Here is a 27,998-nt window from a genome sequence, read left to right as displayed (position 1 = left end):
GTCCCTTGTTTACGTACACTCAACACTAAGCACTCGCTTTTGATGCCTTTCTTTCATTTATATTTCATTTCAAGGTGCAAACACTTGCGCCATGTATGCTGGGTTTTTACTCGAGGATTTAATGTCATCATGTCAGATCTTGACTAGCATCTTACTTGCAAAACATGACAGTTTGAGCATGTTTTAAGTGGATTATAAATGACCTGCTTATAAATTACGTATGTTAAGTACAGAGAGTGAGGCATACTGTATGTAAGTGGCACACTATTTTCTTGAAGACTTTTGTCACTGTCTGAAGAAATGCATCATGTCCACCTAAAGAAATATTGCTGCTTTTAGCTAGAACTATTTTTTCCTTTCTCTTTCATAAAGTATGGGTTGTGCAATGAATTCAAATTTTTGGAGAGAAAGAAGCAGAGGGCATTAATGATTATGTTTGTGTAATGAGATCACATGAATTATGACCAACATGTGACATACTTTTGTTAGTAAGTCAATGACATAGTAGGTTACTTTATATGCCCCCCTTCGAAGAAGAGGGGGTATATTGCTTTGCACATGTCAGTCAGTTGGTAGGTCAATCGGTCTATCTGTCCATCTGTAGAACAAAGCTTGTTCGAGTGATAACTCAACAATTCCTGGATCTATGGTCATCAAACGTGACATGAAGGTAGGGCCTGACCAGTAGATGACCCCTATTGATTGATGAGGGGTCATTGGGTCAAAGGTCGAGGTCACAATGACCTTGAATGCAAACTCAACAATTTCTAGACCTGTGGTCATCAAACTTGACATGAAGTTTGGGCCTGACTTGTAATTGACCCCTTTTGATTTAAGGGGTCATCCGGTCAAATGTCAAGGTCACAGTGACCTTATATGTGAAAAGGTTGTCCTAGTGGTAACTTGTCAGTGCTAGCACCCTCGGCCCTCAGGCTTGACTTGGAGGTTTGGCCTGACCAGAAGATGACCCCTATTGATTTAAGGGGACATCGGGTCAAAGGTCAAGGTCACAGTGACCTTGTAGGCAAAAAGCTATTCTGTGTGATAACTTGGCAATGCCTGCACCCATGGCCCTCAAACTTGACAATTAGGTACGGGATGACAGGTTCGGACCCCTAGGGATTTGAGTTCATAGAGTCAAAGGTGAAGGTCACAACTCATATAGGTCATTAAAATTTACGTCATATTTACTTATATCCTGCCACTTAGAGATACATGTTTTTCTGCAAATATCAGTCATCATCTGAACATGATTAAAAACTGTACCTACTATCATCACACTTTGAATGGGCATTTTCTTAAGACTGCCTCAAAGGCATCCAATGTCAATGACAAATCAGCTGTCATTTCAGTCCTTGCATATTTCATTCAATTGTCCAAATATTTCGGGGGTGGTGGTGGGGGGGGGGGATAATGTTTTGACAAACATCTCTTGTTTATGTGAAGTTGCATGTGATATTAGTATATAGAGGGTGATTGTTTGTTTCAATGAAAGATTGTATGATATATCCATGAGTTTGAGCACTTGAGCAAATAGTTTTGGAAGTGGCAAAGTTGTTGATATTGTGTCCCCACCCTGTGCTGATGTGTGATTTGTATAGCAGAACTGGCTTAAAGTTTGAAACAGTGATAAAATAATATAGATAGTTTTAGTTTTAAACAGTAAATTTTTATTTCTCTGATAAACAATGTTATATGTTTCTGTCTCTGCATTTTTTTTTACCAAGGCTTATTAGCTAATGTGAGCTATCAGCTTTTGTTGCAGTCAGTTGAAAATAGATAAAATATGTATTTTTTAAAATTTTATTTAAAATTTGATGTTACAAATTTTCCAGTGCCATTTTATCAGTAAGCTACCATATGATTGTATTTTTGTTCCAGATATAGAGTCAGTGAACCTAAAGAAAGGAATATTCTTCAACCCCGATCCATATCTGAAGCTCTTGATACAACCAGGCCGGCTTTGCGGCTACCAGTCTCATCACGATCATGAGTTGAGGACTACAGTTGCCGAGAACACAACATGTCCGCAATGGACTGACTCTGTAAGCATAAAAAATATTTGCACATCTTCAAAGGAAATGGTCAGATATTGGACTGAAGTTAACACTGTTTTAACAAGAGTTTTGTTAACTTTTAAATGTGAACTATTTGATGATGTGCTTTTATATTTAGATAAATCGAGCACAGTTGAAACAGTTGTCGCCAATGTTGTTTGAAATACCGCAGATTATAAGTGTATTTATTAAATCTCAAGAGTAGTACTTATTGACTTTAAAGTAAATAACAATGATGTTAACAATGTTGTTAACTTGAATGAAGTTCAGATCATTGTCATACCCTTATGTTTCCCACCACAGTGGCCTCATGCAAACACCTGCAAGACCTAGCTACAACCTAAATCCAACTGAAATTGCTGATTAATGTTAATAGGATATACCTTTCAAAAAGTAGCTGTTGTCAGCTATTGTCAAGTTCATATGAGTGACACACATTTTTTTAGGGTCAAAAGTGAACACTTAAGTCCAAAAACGTCATGTTTGCTATGACTCTCAGTAACACCATGACGAATGTGACCATTGTCAAATGTATCCTTATGCTTGATTGATCTAACTTAACTTTCTTACTAACAAAGTTTGTTTTTTTAAATAATACTATATAACTGTCATATTGTGTGGATACATTTGTTTTGGTTAACTCATTTTTATGCAGAGAATTTAAAGGCTTTAATTAGCTTCCATGTAAATTAGTTCAACTTCTATATAGTGCTACCAGTCATGTATTAGATTGTGTTTAATTAAAGTTGATTAATTGATGTGTGACATCGTTTAGGTTCTATCTGCATCTTTATTTAAAGCGACACTTGTATTAAAAATCAAAACCGTACATACACATGTATAACAAACACAATTCTAGAGTTAAACCTTTAACTACTTACTAAAAATTGCATTTATGGAAAATATTAGTTACTCTGAGTGATAACTAGATTGTAACCGTGTATTTAATGTCTGAAAAGGCACAAATATTAAATGATTGGTGAGTGCTTAAAGATTTACAGTAATCAACCAATCAATCAAAGGTAGAAATACCATATTTTCTGCACATTTCTTTCAAATAAAACACAGTATCCTTAAAAAAAACATTGTTTGTTTAATTTATTCATCCTTTTCGGTACATAAAAGCAATTGTTTTAATTGTGGTAAATCCTATTTGGGAGTAAGAGTGCATCTTTAATGCCATTTAGACCATCACTCATTCACCACTCCTAATGCAACACATTAATTTGGCCTTAGTGAATAGCAAAACTTAAGGAGATACTTTAAGTCTAAACTAGTGTTTTATATCATCCTCATAAGGATTGTGCGATGTATTAATTTAGTTTTGAAGTATACACAATCCTTCAGTAATACTCTGTTCATTTTCCATCTGAATGCTTTTAAGACCTCAGTATAAAAGCATGTTTGCATTCAATTTGAAATTAAAGCTTGAAATTTCAATATTTTTTCAAGGAACAAGTAAATGTAGGCTTCTGAAATATCATTTATGTCTGCCTGTCATGTAGTGCCTTTCAGTATAATGTAGCAGACAAATATTTGATTTTGAGCTTAGCATTAATAATTTTAAATAGACCCTCAGTTTTCATAGCCTTCCTGCACTTAACTTAAGATTGTTAACAAAGAGATATTTATTCAATACTTGACAGATTCATTTTAATGGAAAATTAGTGTTTTCATAACTTGTAACTAAAATAATCTTGCCAAAAATAATATATGATAACACCAATGTTATTGGAAATCATGTATTATTTATGTATATAAAAATGCCCCAAAAAATAGAATGTTAGAATTTGTTTTCATAAAAAAGTCAACACATCAATAAAGTTTTGATACATTGAAAATGAGCAAGTATGTTTACATGAAACTTGGGACTAAAAGTAAATAGGTTAAAAGTTAAATACTGAAGAGATCATTTGACCTAAACAATTATTTTCATTTAAGCTTTAACTTTAAATGCTTGAAATGAATGAACTTAGCATATAGCTTGAAATAATATTAAACCTTCACCCTAGTATTTTCATTGTAAAATTTGCTTGTCATCCTTCATTATAAATGGAAATAATCATAACGAGTAATCAGCATACATATGGTCATCCTTTAACTTGAGCTGTGTGGTGTGATCATTAAAACTGTCTATTGTAAAACCTGACTCTATGAAGGTACAATACAGGTGTACTTTGTCACCTTGTGTGTGTTATATTCACAGCGCGTAGGCTGGCATGAGTTGTATACCGTATATGATTAATATATTTGTTTACAATTGCCCATGGACTTGTGTTTTACACAGGACACATACAGAGGATAGTGTTTTAAATGATACTAATGTTCGAGAAGATTGATAACATTTCTTGTTTGGGGATACTTTCTTTTTAATTCAAGTTTAAGTGAATGACAGGAGAGGTTATAGATTTAAGTAACAGTATGGAAATGTTGACAGGTAATATTAGTATCTATAAGCTTATTATTTAAACATGCCTTTTCTGATGGATACAAATTCGCAAATGTTTTATGATATTAGTAGGATGTTGAAAAGTAGAGCATATTTTGCAATTTGTAAAACCACTGTATTTGACAACAGAGTGACAAATCATTTGTCAAACAACTCTTGACAGCCATTTTATTAGTTGAAATTGAAGATCACATAATGTTATGTCCTAAGATATCATACAAAATCAGGTTAATAGCCTTTGGCATTTTTGTACAAACACACCTGAGATAGTGCTGTTGCAGTTATTCATAATTCAGCTGGACTTTAATGGTTAGAAAAAATCTTAAGTATAAAATCGTAGTAAGTATTTGTTAAGGCTTATCTGAATCGTATAATGAGAACATTTTAGTGAATTATGAATTTCTTGAATGTATCTGAAAAGTAAGTTTGACCAAAAAACATTTCATCAATTGCATGGATTAAGGGGATGGTTTCTGTTTCACTATAAAAGGCTAATTCATGCATGAAAGTAATGGATATGTATGCAACATGTACACTGTTCTCACTCGTAAATTTGAGTTCATTTATGCAGTGAAATATAGCAGTGGATAATGTACATGGCCATACTTGATGCTGTTATATTCTGAAATTACAGTACTTGAAGTCTTAGTAAAGTGTAACATATTCATGATTGTAAAATAGGAAATATTGGCATGTTAAAGTAACTGTGAAATATAAATATAAAATATCATAATGCCAAAACTGAAATTAGATGGAAAATAAATCACTTTACACAAGTTTACTGTATGTAATTTTACATATATTTGTACTACATGCTTTGAAGGCATGTTTAACAGCTCAGTGAGAGAGTTCTAGTGGTATAGGTGTCTGCCTTTTACAGAGAGGTCATGGGTTTGAGCTCCATTAGGGTGAGAGAGGTCTAGTGGTTCAAATCACTTTATCATTATCTTAACAATGACGCCAAAATAAATGAATATAAACCAAGGTTTTCCTAGGATTTCAGCTGAAAGTCCTGTGGCCTTCATGAATGATGGACACAATTCGGGATCCCTGGTATTTGAGGTCCCAATAAGATGGTTTGGGTTCAAATCCAGTTAAATTAGGGGTCTGTGGGATGTTGAGCTTATTCAATGTGGAAGTCCAAGCTTGAAAACTGCAGCAGGGAAAACACTGATAAACTATCCATATAACACTATACTCACTGCCATCTCATCATTGAGTGTGTAATAAATTATTGTTATATGAAGAATTTTTTTTGTGTATTGCTAGTTAAATTTAAAGTTTTACTTTCAAAATCAAATAAGCTTTGCTGATACTGACCAATAAAGGTATTAGTTTATAATAAAACAGAAATATCACTTTGAAAAAGCAATCATATGAAATTTGCTTTGATAAGATGGCACCACTGTGTAGAGTGGTAGGATTTGAGCCTCTCAGAAACGACAGGAGGAAACAGACTTGAGATTGTCAGTTATACTAATCAGCCTATCAGCTCTCATCTGTCTTTATACTCGAGCAAAAAAAAAAAAGCGATGCACATTTTACTCACTCCCAGTTTATCCTCGTTACAGGATCTGAGTATGGATGTATTGCCGTCAGACATTGTAGAGTTTGAAATCAAGGACAAGTTTGCAAAGAGTCGTCCCAAGTTGAGCCGGTTTCTGGGCAAGGCGTCTATTGCAGTACAGAGAATCCTGGAGAAGACTGGTAACGAAGATGGGTAAGGGGGATAATCATGTAAAAGTTTATTTGATTCTACTTCTAATTTATTCTTATGTTCAAAAACTATGCTTTTATTTTCAAAACGTTCCTGCTTAAGGCTAAATGTTGCATGTGTATACTTACAGACATATTGGATATTATCACAATCAATGTGCATTCTGGGGTGGCCATGACTTGCTGTTCTGTCAGCAATTAAAATAAAACTACCAGTTTTGACTCCTGGGCAGTATTTTAGAGGCTGTAGGTTGTATACATTTATGATCATTTTGTCAACATTTATGAATAAAAAACAATATTCTACATCCTAATATTTCCTCTTCTTGTAGGCCAGTGTCCCTGTCACTGGATCTGGGTCGTCGTAATCCAGCTGAGAGTGTCACAGGCAGTATGAGGTTCAACGTACGAGTCTCCAAACCTCCACCACGTAATTATATATAATATTACACTTTGTTTCCAGCATTGCCAATTTCAGTGCTCATTTGCCTATATGATTAAGACCTCAACCCAAGTAAATGTGTATTTAATATTAATCTTATTAACATTGAAAGGTACAGAAACATTGCTAGGATTAAGATCATATTTGAAATGAGCATATCATTACTTTTCAGAACCTACAAACAAGCCCATACCAGCAAAAAGGAAAAGACCCAATGACATCCGAAAAACCTCGCTACCCGAATCCATGGACACGCATGAAGCTCCATTCCATTATGCGAACAAAAACCACTGTTTTACAGACAGTGCGCTGAGTGAATTAAATGGCATTATGGGTAAAGACTCAAGTGAATCACCTGAGTTTGAAAGTGCAGCTACACCTTTGCAAGACTCTGAGATGCGAATTTCAGACAATTTTGATAATAATCAGGAGGATGAGTTGTTATCGCCAGCATTTTCCTCTGTGCCAAATACCATCGGTAAAACCAATAAAGTGGACGTTGTGTCAGGATTTGAAAATGGCTGTGATTGTCGGGAAACAGCGATATTTGACGGGTTTGTTCCTGTATCAAGTACGCGGGATTACCTTAGTGATCAGTGTATTCTAGGCAGTACCGTGGCAGGATTAGGTCATTGTTCATATAGTTCAAAGAGTGGCTCAGGGTCGCGAAGCGATGATAGTGCTTTACCCTCAAGTGCCGATAATTCGGACGGTTCAAATGCAATGGGATTGGAAATGTTAATAAACAAAAGCAGTGGTTTAGAAACATGCATGGATGCTGGTAACATTTTGTCATCATTAAGTCAAAACAGAGATTGTGTTACGAAATCAGGCAGAAATTTAACAAAGTTTAATTTTAATCTAAATTTTGATTCAACCCGTTCGTCACCGCCTCATTTATCAACACCAACACGCGAGGCCAGTAACAGTTCAGGGTTAGAATCTAGTAATATATTTCACTTACCGGATGACGAGGATGATGATGAAGGCTACAACCCAAGACCTCCAGATTTACCCCCACGCACTTACAAAGCTCCACCTTTACCTCCAAGGCAAAAATCAAATGAGGCACCACCTCTCCCACCAAGGGATAAACCCCATTTCTCCATGCAAGCCTCATCCCACACAGTGACCACGCCCACTTCACCATCTCGGTCAATAGAGAGCTTAGATTTTGTAAATTTAAATCCCATGATTCCACCCCCATTACCGCCCAGGACTTATAGTCCCGTTCACATGTCACAGGGTGTGGATCGTGTTGATCGAGGGGCGGAGTCAGGGAGCGGGGGATCAATATCTCTATTATCCACTGAGGGCAGTGACAGTCAAAGCTTTGATAGTATGGAGGCATTTTCAGGGTCAAGGGAAAGCTTGCAGAATGATTCTGCAGAAAGGTTACGATCAGGTGGACTAAGTCAAGACGTTGTGAAGCGTGAACATAAGAAATTACACAGACTTTCTCAAGGGAAGTATCCAAAGAGTCTTTCAGGAGGTGCGGGTGTACAGCAAGGTTTAGGTGCTGATTTGCTAGAAAGCCAAAGACCAGTGACTCCACCAACTCGGGACTGGAGAAGATCTGCTGAGATATTATCTCAAGGTCAGGGGGATAGCAGCGATTCCCCACCCCCTATAGTGCAAAGACACAAACATAAGGATCAGGAAAGAGAAGCTTCATTAGATCCTTTATTGGTGGCAGACAGGAATAGAAATGCGAGCTTTGAGTCTCCTGTAGATAGGTTACGATCTTTGAACTTTTCTAATGATCCTAATTCTAGTGATACTCCATCAACTGTAGATAGGTATCGAACAGTTGACCCAGTTTTGCCATCTCATAATGAAACACCCCCACCTATAGAACGCCCTCATCCGGACACACTGTCTTCCCATAGACCTTTAAATTTATCCCATTCTGTGGGCTGTCATAGACACAAAGAGCCGCCACCTTTAGTCAATGATCGTAGCAAATCTTTTGAATTTCCGCCCCCATTTGACAGACTTCATTCTGTTGACAGCGTACCTGTAGATAGATTACGGAACAATACAAGTAATACTCACCCAAACTTTAATATGCCTCCCTCTTTACCACCATGTATAGCGAGACAGTCACATGACACAGTGGACATTACAGTGTCATCTACTGGCCAATTAAAAGATAGTCAAGGTCAAAATATTTACAGCCCAGTGTTAGATCTTCAGCCCCCTATATACAGCAGACAGCGTTCGTTTGATCCACCTAGGTACGTTGAACGACAGCACTCCAGTGACAGTCAAAATAGTCAGAAATCCTCAGCCAGTAGTCATTCATTGCAGCCTGGTAGTGTAACAACCTCGTCAATACCTACCAAGCACCCAGTCAGAAGATCTTTGAGCCCTTCAATGCGTCAAGGGGACAGATCAGACCTAGGGGCTGTAGGGGGAGGAGCATGGGTTTTTACACCAGGTTTTGAGCCCTTAAAGCCTGAAACGCCTCCTAGACCTGGTGTTCTTGGGTCCCAAAGGGAGTTGACCCCTTCACCCCCTGTTGTCCCCCATAGGGGGCGTGTTTTGAGTGATGAGGAAAAGCAACAAAATAGGCAACAAATTCATCAGCATTTAAAACACTGGACTCAGAAACAAAAAGAGCGTGCTAATTCCAGTTTTGGTAGTAGTGGTACAGGTAGTGAAAATAGCAGTGAAATGGAATTACATTCACCTACAGTTGAAAATCGGAATATAGCAAACGGGCATTGTGGCTGGGTGACATTCGATGATCACTCTTCATTGTCATCCGAGCGGACTTTAACGAACAGTTTACCCCCTGGAGAGCCCGCAGAGGCTATGTTAGGTGCAGACAGCGGGGTGGGGCTGACAGGGGCCAGTGCAATTACGTCAGTGGACGGGGGATTGGGAAGCACCCATCCCAGTAACTCTGTGATATGGCAGCTGAGGAACGCTGAAGATGAACACGGTATGGACTCAGGTAAGCACAAGATAAAAAAAAAAAACTTTCATCAAACATGTGTTCTTGTAAAATGCATCAATAAGCATAATGATGCATTTGAAATAATGATGTCCCAGTGATCACTGAAAGAAATTTGCACGAGCACATAGGTTGGTAAAAACTAGTCTTATGTACACATCCAAATATATAAAGTAATATAAGATTAAATTTGTGACTAGAAATGATCAGAATTAATTGTTTCTCTATTGACATCTTACTTATGGTAAAGGTTATTGAGTAGATGTTATTTGATCAAGAATGATAAATGCCAACATGAAATGAAGTCACTATATGATGATATAGTCAGTGCAAAAACAGTTGACAAGATGACAAAAAATGACTAATACGAAAAATTAGGCTGCTTGGCATTATACTAGAGCAAAATAGCTTTCAAATATCTTTTCTGTTGGTTAATACTAACATTTGAAGTTAGGAAAGAAACTGTTTGGAAGTTTTAATTTTTGTATCTTAAATTTATGGACAGTTATAATTAGTGTTCTTTCATGACCTTGGATGCATATATTATGCAGCATTGCTCATTGCCAAGAATCAATTTAAGAACATAATTCTCTCCCATTAGTGGACAGTTTATCAACTGGAAGTGGCCCCCCTTCCTCCCCTTTACCAACACTTCCAGCAAGAGAGAGACGTTACCAGCCGCTCGAGTCACGCCCTGGGGATCAACCTCTGCCTCCAGGTAATATGTACATAAATAAAATTATATATATACATGTATACATTTTTACTGCCTGTCAGAAATTATACTTTTTCTCATTTTCAATTCAAGTCATTGCATATTATAAATATATGACTTTCTCTGGATAAGCTAGATGCTTTTTGGTATAAGCACATACTTTCAAATCATCATCAGCTGGTCTGTTAAGTAAAGATATTTTTTTATAGCGTTGGTGTTGTCAGAATCAGGAATGTGCACATTTAGCAGATCCAATTAAACAGGCTTAAATAATTGTCTCATATGCCTCTTTTTGACTGAAAAAAAATACAGAAAACTAGAGTTGGCTTTGCTCAATGGGGCAGATCATTGTCCATAGAGTAATGCAGAAACTTGGTGCATAATTATTTGACTATTGACAATATGCATATGTGAGCATGAGGAATAAATAATATCTCATCATGGCCCTTGATTAACTCAGAAATAGAACAAGCATTGACATCAGCTTGTCTGTCAAATATTCAAACATAAAGGATATTACTAACGAAGCTAGGTAAATTAAAGTTAACATTAAGGATTTCTTATCATGGCTTCTATTTAAATCATAAACTTCCGCCATCTTCCTATCAAATTTCTCACAAACTTATCCAATCAGGTTCTGCCGCAGGTTGGGAGGCTCGTGTTGATTCCCACCAACGAGTGTTCTACATTGATCACGTCAACCGCACCACAACCTGGGAGAAACCCCAAAACGGTCAACGTTCAGTCCACCGTCGTCCCACCATCAGTTCCCAACAGCGCCAGCAGATGGACCGACGCTACCAAAGCATACGGCGCACCATAAGACAAAGAGCTGAGCAGGAGCCAGCTAGCAACTCAGCAGAAAGCACCTCATCAGGTTTGTACTCGGTGTAAAGTAGAGACTATTGGTCACGTTGAAGCAAATTAATATGTAATGAAACATGATTGCAATCAGAGCTTGACCTCTTAATTAAAAACAAACCACTTTGTGTTGATAGTGTTTCACATTTCATTGATACTAACAATCCATGATATGCATCTCAATTTTGGATAAAAAGAAAGATGATTGAGTAGCAAAAATTAAACCACCTGGTAAAATGCCATCTGTATTAATCTCTATTGTTTTAATCTATACATCGATTGTACATCTGCGTATCTCAAGAGTTTAAGATGATAAATGGTGGAAACCAAAAACAAGTGAAGATATTGAGCAGGTTTCAGGTGTGTGTGGTTTAAAGTCACATCCTGGAAGGACCTTACTTGATGAATTAGGGACACTTGGAACATCAAAAACATGTTCACCTTTTTATGAGAAAACAAGCAATCATTCAACATATATTTGAAATGTATTGCTTAAATGATGATAAAATTTATTGTACTTAAAATCATTTGATTGTCGTTGTTTTTTATGAAATATATAATAATTAATTCTGGATTTTTTAATTTGAATGAGGACTGTAGAAAAGAATACAGGTTCTAAATTCATTATTGTTAAATTCACTGAAAACACTTGTTTAACAATTACACAGAAAAATCTTATTAAACATTATTACAGTAAAACTGTGGTCGTTCAAACAAGCGGTCGTTCGAGAACCCGTGGTCCCTCGAGGTGTGAGCTTGGTCCCGAACATTTTCCTTCTATTTTCATATAAAATATACCCACGCTGCATCGAAACCTAAATACGTCGAGGACTCAAGCAATATGGTCGGTCCCAAATACACAAATCCTTATGGTTCCCTCGAGGTTATAATTCCACACTTTTCCCGACGTGTGGTACAAAATACACAAACAATTGCTTGGTGTTAGAAGTTAAATTGCAAGTTGAAAGGCAATTTGATAAGGTGTGAAAAACCGTTTATCACTGTTTACCCATGACCAATAGTAGTTGATAAGGGCATTTGAGAAGTTAATGACGAGAAGTAATTTCTGAGAAATGTAAATGAGTAATAAAATAGGAATAAACATGACCATATCGATCTTACATCGGAATCTCTGAAAAGAATTCCTTCTTGTCAATTTGCTTTGCAATATGGCAATTTTGTAAAAATAAACATTTCTATTTATTCATTTATTGATATTTCATTTACATTTAGAATATGACAGCCTTTGAACATATGAACGATTTCCACAACGCAACACACAATCGGTGCCTTAGTAAACAGTCGGTTTGACGACTTTAAACTTAAAATACACTGAAAGAAATTTCATAACAGACTGCAAAAATGAAATTTAGGTCGTTAGAAACACCGGTTCCCTCGAGGCTTTGGCTCGGTCCCCTGCGTCCTCGAGCGATCGCAGTTTTACTTTAATTCTGTTAAGAAGAACATTTTTTGATAGTAGTGGTATATATTTCAACAGCCGTTTTCACCATTTTAATCATGATTATTAATGTCACTGTAGAATTAAGTGAACATTTATTTTACATTTCAGGTACAAGTGATGGAAGTAGCCCCCAGACGTCTGCCCAAACCGTTATTCCGGCACCGGTCACCATGCTGGCCACATCAGAGACAAGAGAGCCCCGCCCTGGGCCCTACCGTCAGCCCCCTGTCAAGTTCATGATGCGCCCAGATTTTTTCCCAATATTACAGGCAAATGAACACGCCATGGTGGAGTATAACAGAAACTCAACATTGAAACATATGATCAACAAGATCAGGAAGGATCCTGCAAACTTTGACAGGTTAACTTGTGTTGTATAGCTTTTGATGCAAACATGGTTGTATATTACAAGCAGATCACCCCGTGGCTTAATGATTTGTTCAGCATAGTGTTTTTGACAATCAAATTTTGAGATCACACATTATTGCATTCAAGTTGTACATGCATGTTGCTTCAAAAAGTTAATTTTGACCTATCAAGCCCCATACAAACAAATGCACATTCAATTGGACTCAATGGATTCTTGATAATGACAGAGGATAGACATTATCCGATTTTAGAATCATTTCATTATCAATCAGATCACTACTGAAAGTTATGTACAGTATTTGTATAGGTGTCTGCTTCTTACCAACGAGGCCATTCTACCAAGGTTGTTTTCATAGCCCCTCAAAATGGACACCAGTATTTACTTCTACTCTGCCAACATGCTTCAGAGTGATTTATATGAGCTTATGGGTCAATCAAACTATGTTTACTAAATTTGTTTTAATTAAGAACAAAACCCTGAACTCTTGGTAACCATTTCAGGTACCAGCACAACCGAGACCTGGTAGCGTTCCTGAATTTGTTTGCAGACACGGGTAAGGAGCTTCCTGAGGGCTGGGAGATGAAGTTTGACAAAAATAACTCAAAGGTGGGTACCAAACAGGAAGTGAAGTGCAGTTATATCAGATATATTTATTATTTACATATGCTTGCTTTGTACGCAATTCCGTTTATGAGTGGCAAATTTATGCTTAATATATGTAATGCGTAGCCAATTTTGGCATTTAATCCTGAAGGTAAAAAATATTCTATGTTTTAATTCTGCTTGATACCTTATCATAATTGTAATAATTCTCATACATTATCAGAATACCTGCTTCTTGATGACCACTTACATGATGAAATATCTATTTGAAGCCATTCTTCATTGATCACCACATGAAGGGTACATCTTTTATCGACCCGCGCCTGCCCGCTGATGTACCACCTGTCAATCCTGACTTTGTGCATACCTCCCTGCTCCGAGTGCGACACAGGTCTGGCGGCCAGGAGCACTCCCCCACTAGGAGTGAGGCGGTAGGTGGACTGGCTCCATTTCTCATATTCAGGCTTTTATTTCAGGTTTTCAAATTTTACACAGCCTTGGTGTTGTTGTCAGCTGCATCATCATGCGAAAACCTTGGCTATAACTCATGTACCATTCAAGAAATTCACATGAAAATTGTCTATTTTCACCTGTTTTTGTTTAGGAAGATACAACAACAGAGTACAATTTGTGTTAGCTTGCGCCAGTATTCTTAAATAAGCCATATGATTTTTAAACTGCCCAATCAGTGTATGATAATTTGAACAATTTCATACAGGCTTATAATGTTATGTGCTTTACAGCCCACACCGCCTCCCCGCCAGCCGATCATAGACCAGTCATCTCTCCCAACAGCCTACAATGATAAGGTGGTGCTTTTTCTACGTCAACCTAACATCCAAGAGATCCTGCGAGAGAAATATCCAACCTACGCATCTTCAAGCCCCCTCAAGGACAAGGTGGGGAGGATCGTGTCCGGGGGAACTGAAGCACTGGATAGAATGTCCAATGACCTGCAGCTTACCATCATGCTCAGGTGAGAGCCGTGATAAATATTGATGTTTTGTAATGAGCTGTCAAAGGCAGTGGCGTAGCTGCCGTTACGCACAATACGCCCGTGCGTACAATTCGTCGCACAAGTAAGAAAATATTTGGGGCCAAAAATGCAATAAAAACTGAAGGGTAAGGGGGGGGGGGGGGTGAAGGGCCGCCTATTTTGAATATGTGAGACAATAAAATCTAAAAGAGCCTCTTTTAAAGTTTAGTTAAGCTAAAACTACTTAAAAAACACACCCTTATTGTTCAGTCATGAATGAATCGTCGATTAATACTGAATATATCCGAACGATGTTTACAAAGCGGTCAGTTTCAAAATATCAAATGCCCTTGAACCTCCTCATCTTGACAAGTTCAAAGATAATCTTCAAACAGTTGACAAAGCTGATAAACTAAACATTTTAGCAGCAAAATGGAAACATTTCTATGAGTTTTCTTTCCCAAGGAGGTACATTTTGTTTAGGTTATTTGTGAAGCATAATTAAATGTGTAGTGCCCCGTAGCAATTGATATTAGAGGACGATAAAGCACAGTTTAAGATACAGGGTTTTTTGTGTTTTCCGAATTTTAAGTGAGAAAAATGTGTGATGCGGAATGAAATGGTGGTGTTAGAAGGGATTTTGGTGTTTTGGGAGGATATTTTCACCTGGTGTGTTATATAAATTATCTAGCAATATAAATACGCCTACCCGGAGGCCACACGTGTAAGCTTCCCTCAGTTTTTTACCCTATGTTTCTAGAGGCATTAACAAAAAAGTGATTTAATGTATAACCTGAACGATTGCTTGTTTACAAAGTGAGAATAGAAAATTGCGGGACTTGAAACTTTGTTTTTAGTCAAAGTATGCCATTCTTTTACCTATTTTAGCTATTTTGCATTGATTTTTTGGAGTAATTTTTCTTTTCGACGGCTAGTGCACTTACATGGGCACTATACGGCCGATTTGTGTATGTTTAAACACCTTTCATGTTGGGCAAGGAAGTTTTATGCATTTTTGTGTGATGCAGAATAAGAATAAGCGTGCATTAATAAAAGTCTAACGAAGACACGAGATGTAAGACATGTTAATATTTATAAAAAAATTGTTACCCAATAAGAACGTACCGCGTATTTGTTATGCAAAATAACCAGATACACTTGTATACTGTTCTTACCACGTGAAAATATCCTCCCAAAACACCAAAATCCCTTCGAACACCGCCATTTCATTCCGCATCACACATTTCCCTCACTTAATATTCGGAAAACACAAAACACGTTGGACCCCCAGACAAAGCCGTTTTAGACATAGCATTGAATATTCGTTGATTAAATGCTGATGATCGTGTACTGTAAATATGTTTTGCTATACAGTATCATTCTGACCTATGACAAAACTGAGAGCTCCAGGGGGGGGGGGGGGGGGGCGGTGCCCCCCTGACCCCCTATAAGGGCATTCCGCCCAGTTAAACCGCAATTGTGCGTATACTTCAAAACGGCCTAGCTACGCCCCTGAAAGGAAATATTTTTCAAATGCTATTCCTTACTATTTAAATAGTATAAAGTAGTAGTAAAGAAATAGGATAAGAGAAGCTCGTTGACGTCTTTGATGTGTAGAAATCATATTTTAGATATATACACAAATCAATCAGTAGGCAAGTAGTTCTCAGACATTTTTGAAGAATTGTTTTCCAGTGTTTTGAAGATATCTGTATAGTTAACTTTAGCTCTTCTATTTATGCAAAATTAGCTGGAATGAAATGAATTTACTTCTAGTTAATATAATTATTATAATATGTGGCATACAAAAGGAGTCAAATTCTAGTTTGACAACATTAGTTATAGGACGCTTCAAGAGAAGCGGGATGATGTTCTTTAGCAATTTTTACATTTAAGGAATTCAACTCACAAATAAGGTAGTTCTCTGATATCTCCATTTACAATAATTTTAAACTTTGATGTCAGGTAACCCCATATAATCTTGGTAAAAATTGAAAGATAATAGCTTGCTAATAACTGATATGTCAAATAAATGACAGAAAGTATTATATAAAGAGCTTGTTTGTTATAATATTTGAAGTATTATTTTATATATTCATTTTCAACACACAAAACACTATCAAATGACACAAAAATAATATGGGATCACCAGGAATCCAAAATTCATGCAGTTGTGTATTCAATACCTTGATCTATAAGTTCACTATTTAAACCGGTTATTTGAAGTATTCATTTGCCAGTAAAATGACTGTTGAGCAGAACATATGAATATCTATCTCAAAGATACAAGAATCTTTGTGTTAAAGTCAGGTATATGATATTATAACAAGAAACATTAGCCCATTTTTAAACATGAATAACAGGCATACATATAAAAACATAACAAAGAGCTGGTGACCACAGAGCTGGCAAGATTTCCACATAACACAAACCTTACACTGTGTATCAGATTATTAAAACAAGGGGAGTGACATCTGCAATTCTTTAAAAAAATGGGTATTGTGAGATTTTCCTCCCTTGGGTTAAAAAATATACCTTAGTCTTTCTTCGCATGCGCTCTGCTCTCTGGATTAAGCAGGTGTAAAATGTGGAATTGGTATTTTTTTATATTTAATTTGAAATAGTTCTTACCTTGGAAAGTTTTTATGGTTTGTCAGAAATTTCAAATATTGTTGCGTTTGTCTAAGCCAATGTCAGAGGCGTTACGCTGACCAGCTTAAGTAGCGCCATAAAATCTTCACAAATGATATAAACTCATCACACACATGATATCAAATGCTTTTGGACGCTTGTGACAATTGATTTCACTTATACATGTAACAAATCTTGCTATCTTTTGCAGTGTGTTTGAAAATGACATAATGTCGTTTGTACCACCACACTTGACGCAGGGCAGATCAGCATCACCGATGGATACCTCCGTCTCCGAGTCTCCCCATAGCTCACCAAGTATGTGCAAGATTTATGTTGGTGATATGTATGCTAGATCAGGCAATTTCATATTTGGATAAATTTAGAAAAGTTTGACAAGTATGAATGCAGATTTTAGTTTATATTGTTATTTCGATAATAAATGGGAATGTTATTGATGTAACAATATACCTTTATTAAATAATTGCATTTCAAATATGCATAAGTGATATTAGACTAGAGACTTGGTGTTGCACAGTTTATGTTAATTATCAAAACAATTGACAAGTAGAAGTTTTCATAATGAATGTGTATTTCTGACTTATTATTGTCCACATTTGCTCCGCAGACACCCACGTCCCTGACACAGCGAGGTCCAACGTTCGCGTCCCTGCTCCGTACAAGCGAGACTTTCATGCCAAACTGCGCAACTTTTACCGTAAACTTGAACTCAAGGGATATGGACAGGGACCAGGGAAAATTAAGTATGTATTGTTTGTTTAATATGCAGTTATGAAATTGATCACCTATACATTGTTTTAGCTTCGTTTGTGTGTATGAAAACCAATTGTCACTTCTGGATTGTTTTCACGGGCAGTGATATGTAAGGGTTCAGTTTTTTCCCAAAATCTGGGGTATGTGAATATGGATGGTTTTGATATATTTTTTTAATTGTAATTTTTTTACCATTTACATTTTTAGTTCTCATATAATTACTATTTATTTTCATTTAGCATCCTGTATAGTCAGGAAACAGAACTTTTAACAAGCCTTGATCAATACAAAACCTACTATTTATTTCTCTGCTTTATTCCATTACTTGACTAAGCTTATGACAGAGCAACATTAACAAAAATTGGAATGCTATTGCCTTGTTCAGGTTGATGGTACGTCGAGACCACGTCCTAGAAGATGCCTTCAACAAGATCATGTCCACCCAGAAAAAGGAGCTACAGAAAAGCAAGCTGTACATCACGTTCACTGGAGAGGAAGGGCTCGATTACGGGGGACCATCAAGGGAGTTTTTCTTCCTCCTCTCTAGAGAGCTCTTCAACCCGTACTATGGACTGTTTGAGTATTCTGCCAATGACACTTACACTGTACAAGTTAGCCCCATGTCAGCCTTCGTGGAAAACGCTCATGAATGGTGAGAATTCGGCTGCAGGTTTTAAGTTTGAATATATTGTCTTTATGTTACAAGGACGTACATTTTATAACTGCCTTGATAACTTTAAGACTGAATGCAGTATCCCATTAACAGATAAATAATCATCAGTCCAATTAAAGCTGCACTCTCACAGATTTACCGTTTTTACAACTTTTTTTTATTTTTTGTCAATAAACATCCAAAAATATTAGCCCTGATTTTCAGTGCTGTAGTAATTCATTACAAAATTAATTTCTGCATGTGAATAAACCTGAAATAATCCCTATTTTTCTTCATGGTCAGGTTTCGTTTTGCTGGCCGTGTGCTGGGCCTCGCCCTCATCCATCAGTATCTTCTAGACGCTTTCTTCACACGGCCTTTCTACAAGTTTCTGCTTAGAGTGTGAGTAATCATTTTCATACGTTCATTAGCTGTTTGAAGTAATACAATTTTTAATGTTGCAAGACTTAAGTCTTCTAAAATGGTAAAAACAAATGTAATAAATGAGAGTTTTGCGCTTGGTCGGCTGAAGACTGAACGTGTTCCATAGCTATATTGGTCAAGGGAAATAACTGGATTGGGAATGATCCTTTATGCTTTCATGGTGGTCATTGATGATGGATTATATGCACAATTTAGAACAAGTTCTTGAAACTAATCAGTGATTATTCTGAAGTAAGGGAAAAATTGTTTAGAAATGTAGCATTAAGTGAATATGTATCTGAAGAATGTTTTGCCTGCATTGTTGAGATGTTACTGAACATTATTGTTGTTTTAGCATGCAGCCTGTGTTTCATTTTAAGTCAAATTGTAGCCTTGTAATATGTAGCCAAAATGCTGATTTCAGTAAATCTGCAATATCTGTAACAATTTGAATTGGAAAAGAAATGGTAACACACAATATAAGTCACTATTATGATTTTTTGTAACAGCCCCTGTTGCTTGCCTGATGTAGAAGCAATCGATGCAGAGTTCCACCAATCACTGACATGGATCAAGGAGAACGACATATCAGAACTGGATATGGATCTCTTCTTCTCTGTCAATGAGGAGGTCTTTGGACAGGCAAGTCTTCATTCAGACTTTTTGCTGTTTCATGCCATAAAAATATCATGTGATTTACATGTTATCATTCTTTGGGCTGGCAGGCTTTTTTTGCTTTGCATATTTTGTGTTAAACTGAATAAACCGTGCTTGATGCAGATTGGTTTACATTCTGTGAAGTTTTACACCATGATCAAAACAATGAAGTAAAGAGAGGAAGGATAAACTTGTAATGTAGGTGATACTGTGGGCAATTTGGGGGGTGGCATTGTGACTGATATTGTGGGCAATGTTGGGGGATGACATTGTGACTGATATTGTGGGCGATATTGGGGGGGGGGAGGTGACATTGTGACTGATATTGTGGGCAATATTGGGGGATGACATTGTGACTGATATTGTGGGCGATGTTGTGGGTGACATTGTGACTGATATTGTGGGCGATATTGGGGGGGTGACATTGTGACTGATATTGTGGGCAATGTTGGGGGATGGCATTGTGACTGATATTGTGGGCGATGTTGTGGGTGACATTGTGACTGATATTGTGGGCGATATTGGGGGGGGGGGGGGGGTGACATTGTGATTGATATTGGGGGGGTGATATTGTGAGTGATAATGTGGGCAATATTAAGGATGATATTTGGGGTAATATTGAGTGATAATGGGGCTGACATCTGGGATTACATTGTGAGGGATTTTTTGATAGTGTGGCTGATAAAAGTGGGTGATAACAGACAATGCGAATGTCCGTCGGACATGTCCGGTATATTTCAACTTTGACCGACGAAACTTTTATTTTGGTCGGTCACAATGTCCGGTGAAAAATTTAAGTCAGCACCGTTTAATTTTCGGAAAATTTACTTTCAGTTTCTAAATAAATGTTCAGAGTTATTTTTATATCATGATTATTCAGCGTGTTAATCCGTGTTTCACTATTTGTAAACCCTGTTTCGACATGTTTCCGTAAAAGCCGATAAAACGCGTAAGGATCCGATTTCAGCTCGTACTCTAATACTTTTATTTTACGGAAATGTTCGGAAATTACAAAATTCCGTATGTAGTGGTTCATGGCAATCGTGTTAATTTAAATATGATGATTAATATACCGAGCTGACTTTCTTTCCGCTCTGTTTAACATTGCCAATAACATAACTCTACTTTCGTTTTTGCATAAATGTTGTGCCTGAGTTTGACTTGTAGTACAATTCGTTACATTTTATAACCGTATTGTATCTTTAATTTAAAGATGAATTAAAAGAGTAAGATCTAGATGTTCCATGGGTAGACGAACCAGATATGACGTTTTTTTGGGGGGAGGCAAGGGAAGAAAAAAATTATGACATTTATAAGATCCGAATATTGATTTTTTTTTTACATTATGTTTGGCTTTTTTTGTAATTTATTATAGTACTGTAGGACAAATCTCACCAAAAAGATCTTAACCTGTTATAATGGGGAATTACAAAACTTATTTAAAAAAGAGGCTTAAAATCAAGGTTTAGGCTGATGTAACTGAATACTGTTTGTAACATTGCGACAGGTAAAAATTTGGTGCGACAGGTAAACTTTCAGTGTTTACCTGTCGCAATGTCCTGTGAAGAAGAAAAAGTTTTCGCGTTGTCTGTGATAAAGTGAGCAAAATAGTTGGCGATATTATGACTAATACTGTTTTGCAAATGATGTTAAATGACTGTGTGAATTAAATACAAGGTTATTGTGTGTTAAATGTGCTTGCAGGTGACTGAGCGTGAGTTGAAGGCTAATGGAAAGAACATCCCAGTGACAGAGAAGAACAAGAAGGAATACATGGAGAAGATGGTGAAATGGCGGCTAGAGCGGGGTGTTACAGAGCAGATGGAAAGCATCATCAAGGTACGAAGATTTCATCAGTATAATGTGATCACAGTGGTAAGTTTGAACAAAATAAAATTTTCTTTTCCACTTGGTATTAACTAAGCTTTTGTTTGTTATGATTTAAGTTATTGATTGTTAAATTTCACTTGACCTTCATTAGGTTTATTTAGTTGATTTACATTTTTAGCTCGACTATTCGAAGAATATGGAGAGCTATACTACTCACCCAAGCGTCGGCGTCACAACTTGGTTAAGGTTTGGCATGCATGCACACAAAGATTAATATCTCAGCAACTACTTGAGGTATTGCATTGAGACTTTATACAATGGTACTCAACCATCCAACCTACTTAATTTACCAAGTTAGATAACTCTAGTTTGCATTTAATGCAAAGAATAGGCCTTTATTATTCGACATAGAAATTCTGGTTAAGGTTTTGCGTGCACACACACATAGGTTAATATCTCAGCAACTACTTGAGGTATTGCATTGAGACTTGATACAATGGTACTCAACCATCCAACCTACTTAATTTACCAAGTTAGATAACTCTTTAATGCAAATAATTGGCCTTTATTATTCAAATTCTGGTTAAGGTTTTGCATGTAACCACTTTTAAGTCAATACCTCAGCGAATACATCATGTATTGCATTGAAACTTTACACAAAGGCTCCCAACCATTAAACCTTCTTTGATCAAGTAATATAACTCTATCTTTCATATTATATAATTTTTGCCCCTTTATTATGAGACTTAGAAATTCTGGTTAAGGTCTTGCATTTTAGCACACATAGGATAATATCTCAGCAACTACTTGATGTATTGCATTGAGACTTTATACAATGGTATTCAACCACCCAACGTAATTAAATAACCAAGTTAGATAACTGTTTTTTGCAAATAATGGCCCTTTATTATTAGACATAAAAATTCTAGTTAACATTTTCCATGTTACAACATTTATGTTAATATCTCAGCACATCATGTATTGCATTGAAATCTAATCTAACAGTGATTCATGCATGTTTCGCCAAAACATTTCAATCCTTACACTGAAAAGCGGTGGACTAGTTGAGCGCGCTGTCTCTGTTACATTTGATGGCTATAAAAAAAAAAAAACCACCTAGACACACTAAAACTTATACACAGTCAATTTTCATTGATAATCAGTAATGTATATTTATCTCACCTTTATGATATTGCCAGGGTTTCCATGAGGTGCTAGATCCGAGAATCGTGTCCGTGTTTGATGCACGTGAGCTGGAGCTAGTCATTGCTGGAACTGTGGAGATTGATATCAGTGATTGGAGGAAAAATACAGAATACAGATCTGGTATGTCAGGGCTTGTTGACCATCTGCAGCCATTTTTATAAAATTGATTGGTCAAAAAAAGACAAAATGTTTATGAATTTGTCAATATTTAACCAGAAATAATTTTTCACCAATCCAATCCATTAAATATGCAAACTTGACTTAAAATAACCTATAGACACTTACCAAAGTAAATACAACTGTTTGCTGTTTTTTTGTTCATATTTGAGATGTTTTTGCATTTAATAGTTGCAAGATTAATTTCTACACAGATTGGTCAAAGAAATAATTTACATAATTATACTAAAGATACTTTGTCAGATTTCTTTGACCTTGTTTGACGTAAAACTTACAAAACATATGTGAATTATTTGGAACAGATATTGCTTAAATCAATCTCTCCTGCAAGTTTCACATTTGTGTTTTGTTTCGCTTGCAGGTTACCATGACTTGAGTCAGGTGATCATTTGGTTCTGGGAAGCTATAGAGAAGTTTGACAATGAGAGAAGACTCCGACTGCTTCAGGTATTTTAAAACAATTATTTTGCATGAGTGGGAGTGGTCACATGGTAAAGGTGTCTGTCTCTCAACCTATTAAGGTAGTATGTAGTAAGGTCAGTCATAGGTTGTTATTTATTATTAACTGCAGGTTGATTAAAATTATAAACAAGAGAAAAATGGATATGATTCTCGTTCAGATAGTACACTTTTGAAATCTCAATATGCACAAAGGTGATTTTTTTTATAAATATTGAACTAAATAAAATACATGGTGATCATTAATCATTATTATTTCAGTTTGTGACGGGGACGTCCAGTATTCCCTATGAGGGATTTGCGGCTCTAAGGGGCAGTAACGGCCCACGCAAGTTCTGTATTGAAAAGTGGGGGAAAGTCACTAGTCTTCCAAGGTATGCGCTTTACAAAGAGATATTTTATAAGAATTATAGTAAATTCAGATTAATGTTTTATGTATTAAGTGCTATCAACCATTTATTTTGTATTTGGCATATATAAACATCATATCACATTCAAGGTCGTTCAATACAAAATTATTAGACTTGTTTTTTAAAATTGATGAAGACATGCAAAGGCTTGCTTAGATCAATTTTCAAAAACTGTTAAACATAATCAATTGGGTATTAAATGACCATCTCCATATCTCTTTATATATGTGGCGATGAAAAATGTATTTCCCAGAGATTGAAACTGATGACAAGTTTATGCTGAACTGTTTATCTTTACGTTATTGTTTTTGCCTGCGTCCTATATAAGCTAGCGTCTTATAAGTAGTCATTTACGGTACTTAAAAAGATTAATATGCTCATCAGCATGGTGCAGAAATAGCTTATTATGAACAAACTTGAAATTTGAACATGTATGTATTTAAATTTGCTGTATTTATTTTACCATACTTTCTTGTCAGGGCACACACCTGCTTTAACCGACTAGACTTGCCACCGTACACAACATTTGATATGCTGTTTGAGAAACTGGTCACTGCTGTAGAAGAAACAAGCACTTTTGGCATTGAGTAAGACCAGTCTACAATATTTATTGGATTAGTCCATAACCAGGATTTGGGGTGGAATGAGCATGTTACACGCAGCATGAGACCAGCCAATGATACAAGGGGATAAAAAATGAAGAAGACCAGCCCATACTGGAAATAGGAATGTTTCATTACCACACCGGGGAAACAGCAGGTCACTCACGATGTGAGACCAGCTTATAGTATGTGGCATACCAAAACATAAAACCAGTCTAAAATTTAGTAGAGAAGAATGTTTCATTTCTATAAGGTGAAATTCAGAGACCAATTTTCAGTTAAGGAAAGTATAAGTGACACACCAGAACACATTAGAATGACCAGTGTACATGTATGACCAGTATACATGATTGACCTAACAATACCAGTATAACCAGTGAATGAAAAAATTTAATTCCAGTACAACTCATCTACTTGAATCATTTACCTCTTAAATAAGACCAGCCTGGACCTGAGAGAATTTGAAACAGGGAGTGAAGCCTGTCAGACATTGAGTTAAACTGGTTGAAAAATATAGGGGAATGTGCCATTATGATTTTGATTCAAAGCAAATGTACCATGTGACGCAAATGTACTCAGTGATGCCAGGGAATGATACATTGTCATTCACAGGGAATTAATTCAAAAGAATGGATCAGTCCACTTCTTAATGGGGAAAATCTTACCTGTGTAAATACAAAATATGACTGAATCAGAAGTCTTACTTTAAGCAGTATGGAGAGGATGTGTTCAAGAGTTGTGACCTATTTTCAAATGGAAAAAAGCAGAATGTTTTGAGTTAAAGGATTTCGGTATATGTTAAGTTAGTGGAATACTCTTGTTATGTTACTTGTAAGTCAGATTGTTGTTATGGACACATTCAGTAGCGTTTGGTTAAATCCAGAATGAAAACCAATATTGTTTGAAAATAAATAATACTATGGTTTGATATGAAGCCTAAATTAAGGGCAGTTCATGTTTGAAAACTGTATACAGCTAATTTCATAGCTAGGTATAACAACACCATAATAATTGCCTAAACAAAAAGTAAATAGAATTTTATTGATAAACGTTGACACTTATTACATGTGATTTATGTAAGAAAAGATACCTTTAAGTATGAATAATTGATTCGTTGCTGACTATTTAGTTCATATTCATCATTAAAAATGGCCTAAATGTAATTGTTAAAAATGGATTAAAGTGAAAGTACCTGACTTGTGATCTGCTGTAGTCTCTTATCAGGAAGGTTGCACATTGATGAAACGTTTAAAATTTAAATTATTGAAGAATAACAAATCAATGTATTGGTGTTTGTTTTTTAAATGTTTATACGATTTGATTCATTCATAAATTGTAAATGTATTATAACCATTATGTCTTTCATGTAATTAACATGGTGCATGCACACATATACTCGTGAATGCACACAATCTTGGTCAGCTTGTTAATATTCTTCAAAGATCCATGGGAAGTGTTTGTATTCATATGAACCTGGAGCCATGGACCTGTGTACATGTGTAGATACATGTTTATTTGCATATGTGTTCCAAGAGGATTCTATGTAAAGACATCTATATAAACAGTATATTAATATTTAGTTTTTAACAACATGTATTTTTATACAAGAAACTTTTGGAATATAAATATAACTTCATAAATGTTTTGAGATAAGTTGACAAGTCTCTATGGCAATTTGGAACAATAATGTTGTGATTTTACAATTCTATTTAAGTTTAAGAACTCTCTACGCTTTGAATGGCTCAGGACGCAACAGTTTCTGGATATGCATTGTCATGTTAGGATGATTTTTCTTGCCATTTTTTATCATTTAAAGTTCAACAAAAGAAATTGTTGATCATGGAGTTGGTATTGGCCTAAATATTCTTCTGAGTGTTGTGATAAATATATATGATTGGCCTAAAACAGCTATTAAATGGTGTGTGTATTGTCTATTAAAAGAGTTTTAATACTAACATACCAGTTATATATATATATATAATTGATGTATTTTGTTAATTCAAACAGTCTTGAGCATTTGTTTTTGACACTTGAATGTTATGGGACTGCAGTATTTTAAATGGCATTACAATTTATGAACATTCGGTGGCTTCTTCATAAACACTGGACTGTTTTCCTTACTTTGAATAGAAATTAGCCCACTTTTAGCTAGCCCTCAGCATGATAAACATGTACATGTATGTGTATAACTTAGTGTCAGTTTGGCAGGGTTGGTTGGCACAAGTATTTTGTTGTATGCACGTTTGTAAAATATTGAATAAGGCATGATAATGATGTACAATTTTTTATGACAGTAATTTATTAACTGCTTTTGTATACTTCGTAACTATGCAGTATAATTTTTAGTTTAGCTACGCTTTTTATGATTATTTTTGCTCTGCATTTATTGCACATTTACATCCTCGTTTTGGATCATTTTACATGTATATCTGTTAGCAAACAGCTCCTACTTGGTTGTAGTTTCTTTTACCTTGGATATGATTATGTTCATTTGATTTTCATGTTTCTGTTTATTGAAGCAGGATTTAAAAGGTGGTTTGTAAAATAGAGGAGTATGTCATGCTACTGTACAGCACATGTTGTACTGCTATAGATGTTAGATAAACACTTGATCGCTCCTGTTTAGTTAAGCCATTTGGTAAATATTTCTTAGTGTACAGATTTTATTTATACATGTGATGACATGTATTTATGTTGTTGTATTGTTTAAGACACAATTTATTGTGGTTAAAAAGAAAATAATGAAAACCTATACCTGTGTTGTCTTCAGTATTGTGATTATCAAATTAGTACCAAAGTAAACAAAGCTGGTGCCAATTGACACAAAAAATGGTTTGAAATAAGTCAGCAAATGAGTATTACACATTCAGTACTAGTATGTCTTTAGATAAAACTACTAAAAACCAAATGATCAATGAGCAAATGTCATTTAAAAGCCATACTTTCAACTTTTGCCAGTTTATTTGCTTATAGTCTCGAATGAAGTAACAAATAACTGGATGCAATTTGCGGTTTGACTCTGCCTGACAGCGATGTGTCTAAAAAAAGACTTTCAAAAGTATGTTCACTTTACCACAGACATGTGTCAGTGACTGCAAGCGTTTGAATCCCGACACATTTTCCTGCATTGTTGACATTATGATAACACGAATTGTGTAAATAGTATTGCATAACACCCATTTTGTTTTGTTCAAATGGAAAGAAATCTCATCTATCCAGACGCACTGCTAATCCAGAGACCTAAAACTTAGTAGGCAGGCTGTTATTGACCGGCATATGGTTATCGATTTAAAGTCAGTGGGGTCAAAGTTCAAGGTCTATGTGACCTTGAGCTGAAAATACATTAAGAAGGCTAAGGTTCAGAGACCTCAAACTTGGTACACAGGTTGGTAATGACAAGCAGGTGAACCCTTACCAGTTTTGGCTCAGTGGGGTCATGGTCGTGTTGACCTCGAGCTAAATATCTGTTCCGATCAATACATTCAAAAGGCATAGGTTCAGAAGCCGCAAACTTGGTAGTGACCAGCAGATGAACCATATTGATTTTGAGGTCAGTGGGTGAAATGA

At 36.0% G+C, this 27,998-nt stretch overlaps 1 protein-coding gene across 11 annotated transcripts in view; it reads left to right on the top strand.

Annotated features, from left to right (window-relative positions):
• The window catches only part of LOC128240057 (E3 ubiquitin-protein ligase HECW2-like), a 75,896-nt gene extending 48,713 nt beyond the window's left edge, over positions 1–27,183 (top strand). For 6 of the 11 annotated variants that reach the window (XM_052956566.1, XM_052956547.1, XM_052956551.1 and 3 more), the window contains 20 exons: positions 1,882–2,045; positions 6,078–6,226; positions 6,555–6,652; positions 6,837–9,623; positions 10,225–10,341; positions 10,973–11,215; positions 12,770–13,022; positions 13,532–13,637; positions 13,907–14,065; positions 14,378–14,610; positions 17,453–17,559; positions 17,870–18,005; positions 18,401–18,667; positions 18,971–19,069; positions 19,600–19,732; positions 21,452–21,586; positions 22,777–22,903; positions 23,322–23,407; positions 23,681–23,793; positions 24,309–27,183. In XM_052956566.1, coding sequence (XP_052812526.1) covers positions 1,882–2,045; positions 6,078–6,226; positions 6,555–6,652; positions 6,837–9,623; positions 10,225–10,341; positions 10,973–11,215; positions 12,770–13,022; positions 13,532–13,637; positions 13,907–14,065; positions 14,378–14,610; positions 17,453–17,559; positions 17,870–18,005; positions 18,401–18,667; positions 18,971–19,069; positions 19,600–19,732; positions 21,452–21,586; positions 22,777–22,903; positions 23,322–23,407; positions 23,681–23,793; positions 24,309–24,420 — 5,624 coding nt within the window. In that variant the 3' untranslated portion in view covers positions 24,421–27,183. Of the gene's footprint in view, positions 1–1,545; positions 1,663–1,881; positions 2,046–4,347; positions 4,495–6,077; positions 6,227–6,554; positions 6,653–6,836; positions 9,624–10,224; positions 10,342–10,972; positions 11,216–12,769; positions 13,023–13,531; positions 13,638–13,906; positions 14,066–14,377; positions 14,611–17,452; positions 17,560–17,869; positions 18,006–18,400; positions 18,668–18,970; positions 19,070–19,599; positions 19,733–21,451; positions 21,587–22,776; positions 22,904–23,321; positions 23,408–23,680; positions 23,794–24,308 lie in introns of those variants that run through there. The other 5 variants (XM_052956595.1, XM_052956612.1, XM_052956603.1 and 2 more) reach the window with 5 other exon arrangements.
• Positions 27,184–27,998: the final 815 nt, after the last annotated feature.

Source organism: Mya arenaria, chromosome 1 (genome assembly GCF_026914265.1).
Source record: "Mya arenaria isolate MELC-2E11 chromosome 1, ASM2691426v1".
Lineage (NCBI taxonomy): Eukaryota > Metazoa > Mollusca > Bivalvia > Myida > Myidae > Mya > Mya arenaria.
Note: the sequence above shows the minus strand (reverse complement) of the source record. Positions and strands in the feature narration are given on the sequence as shown.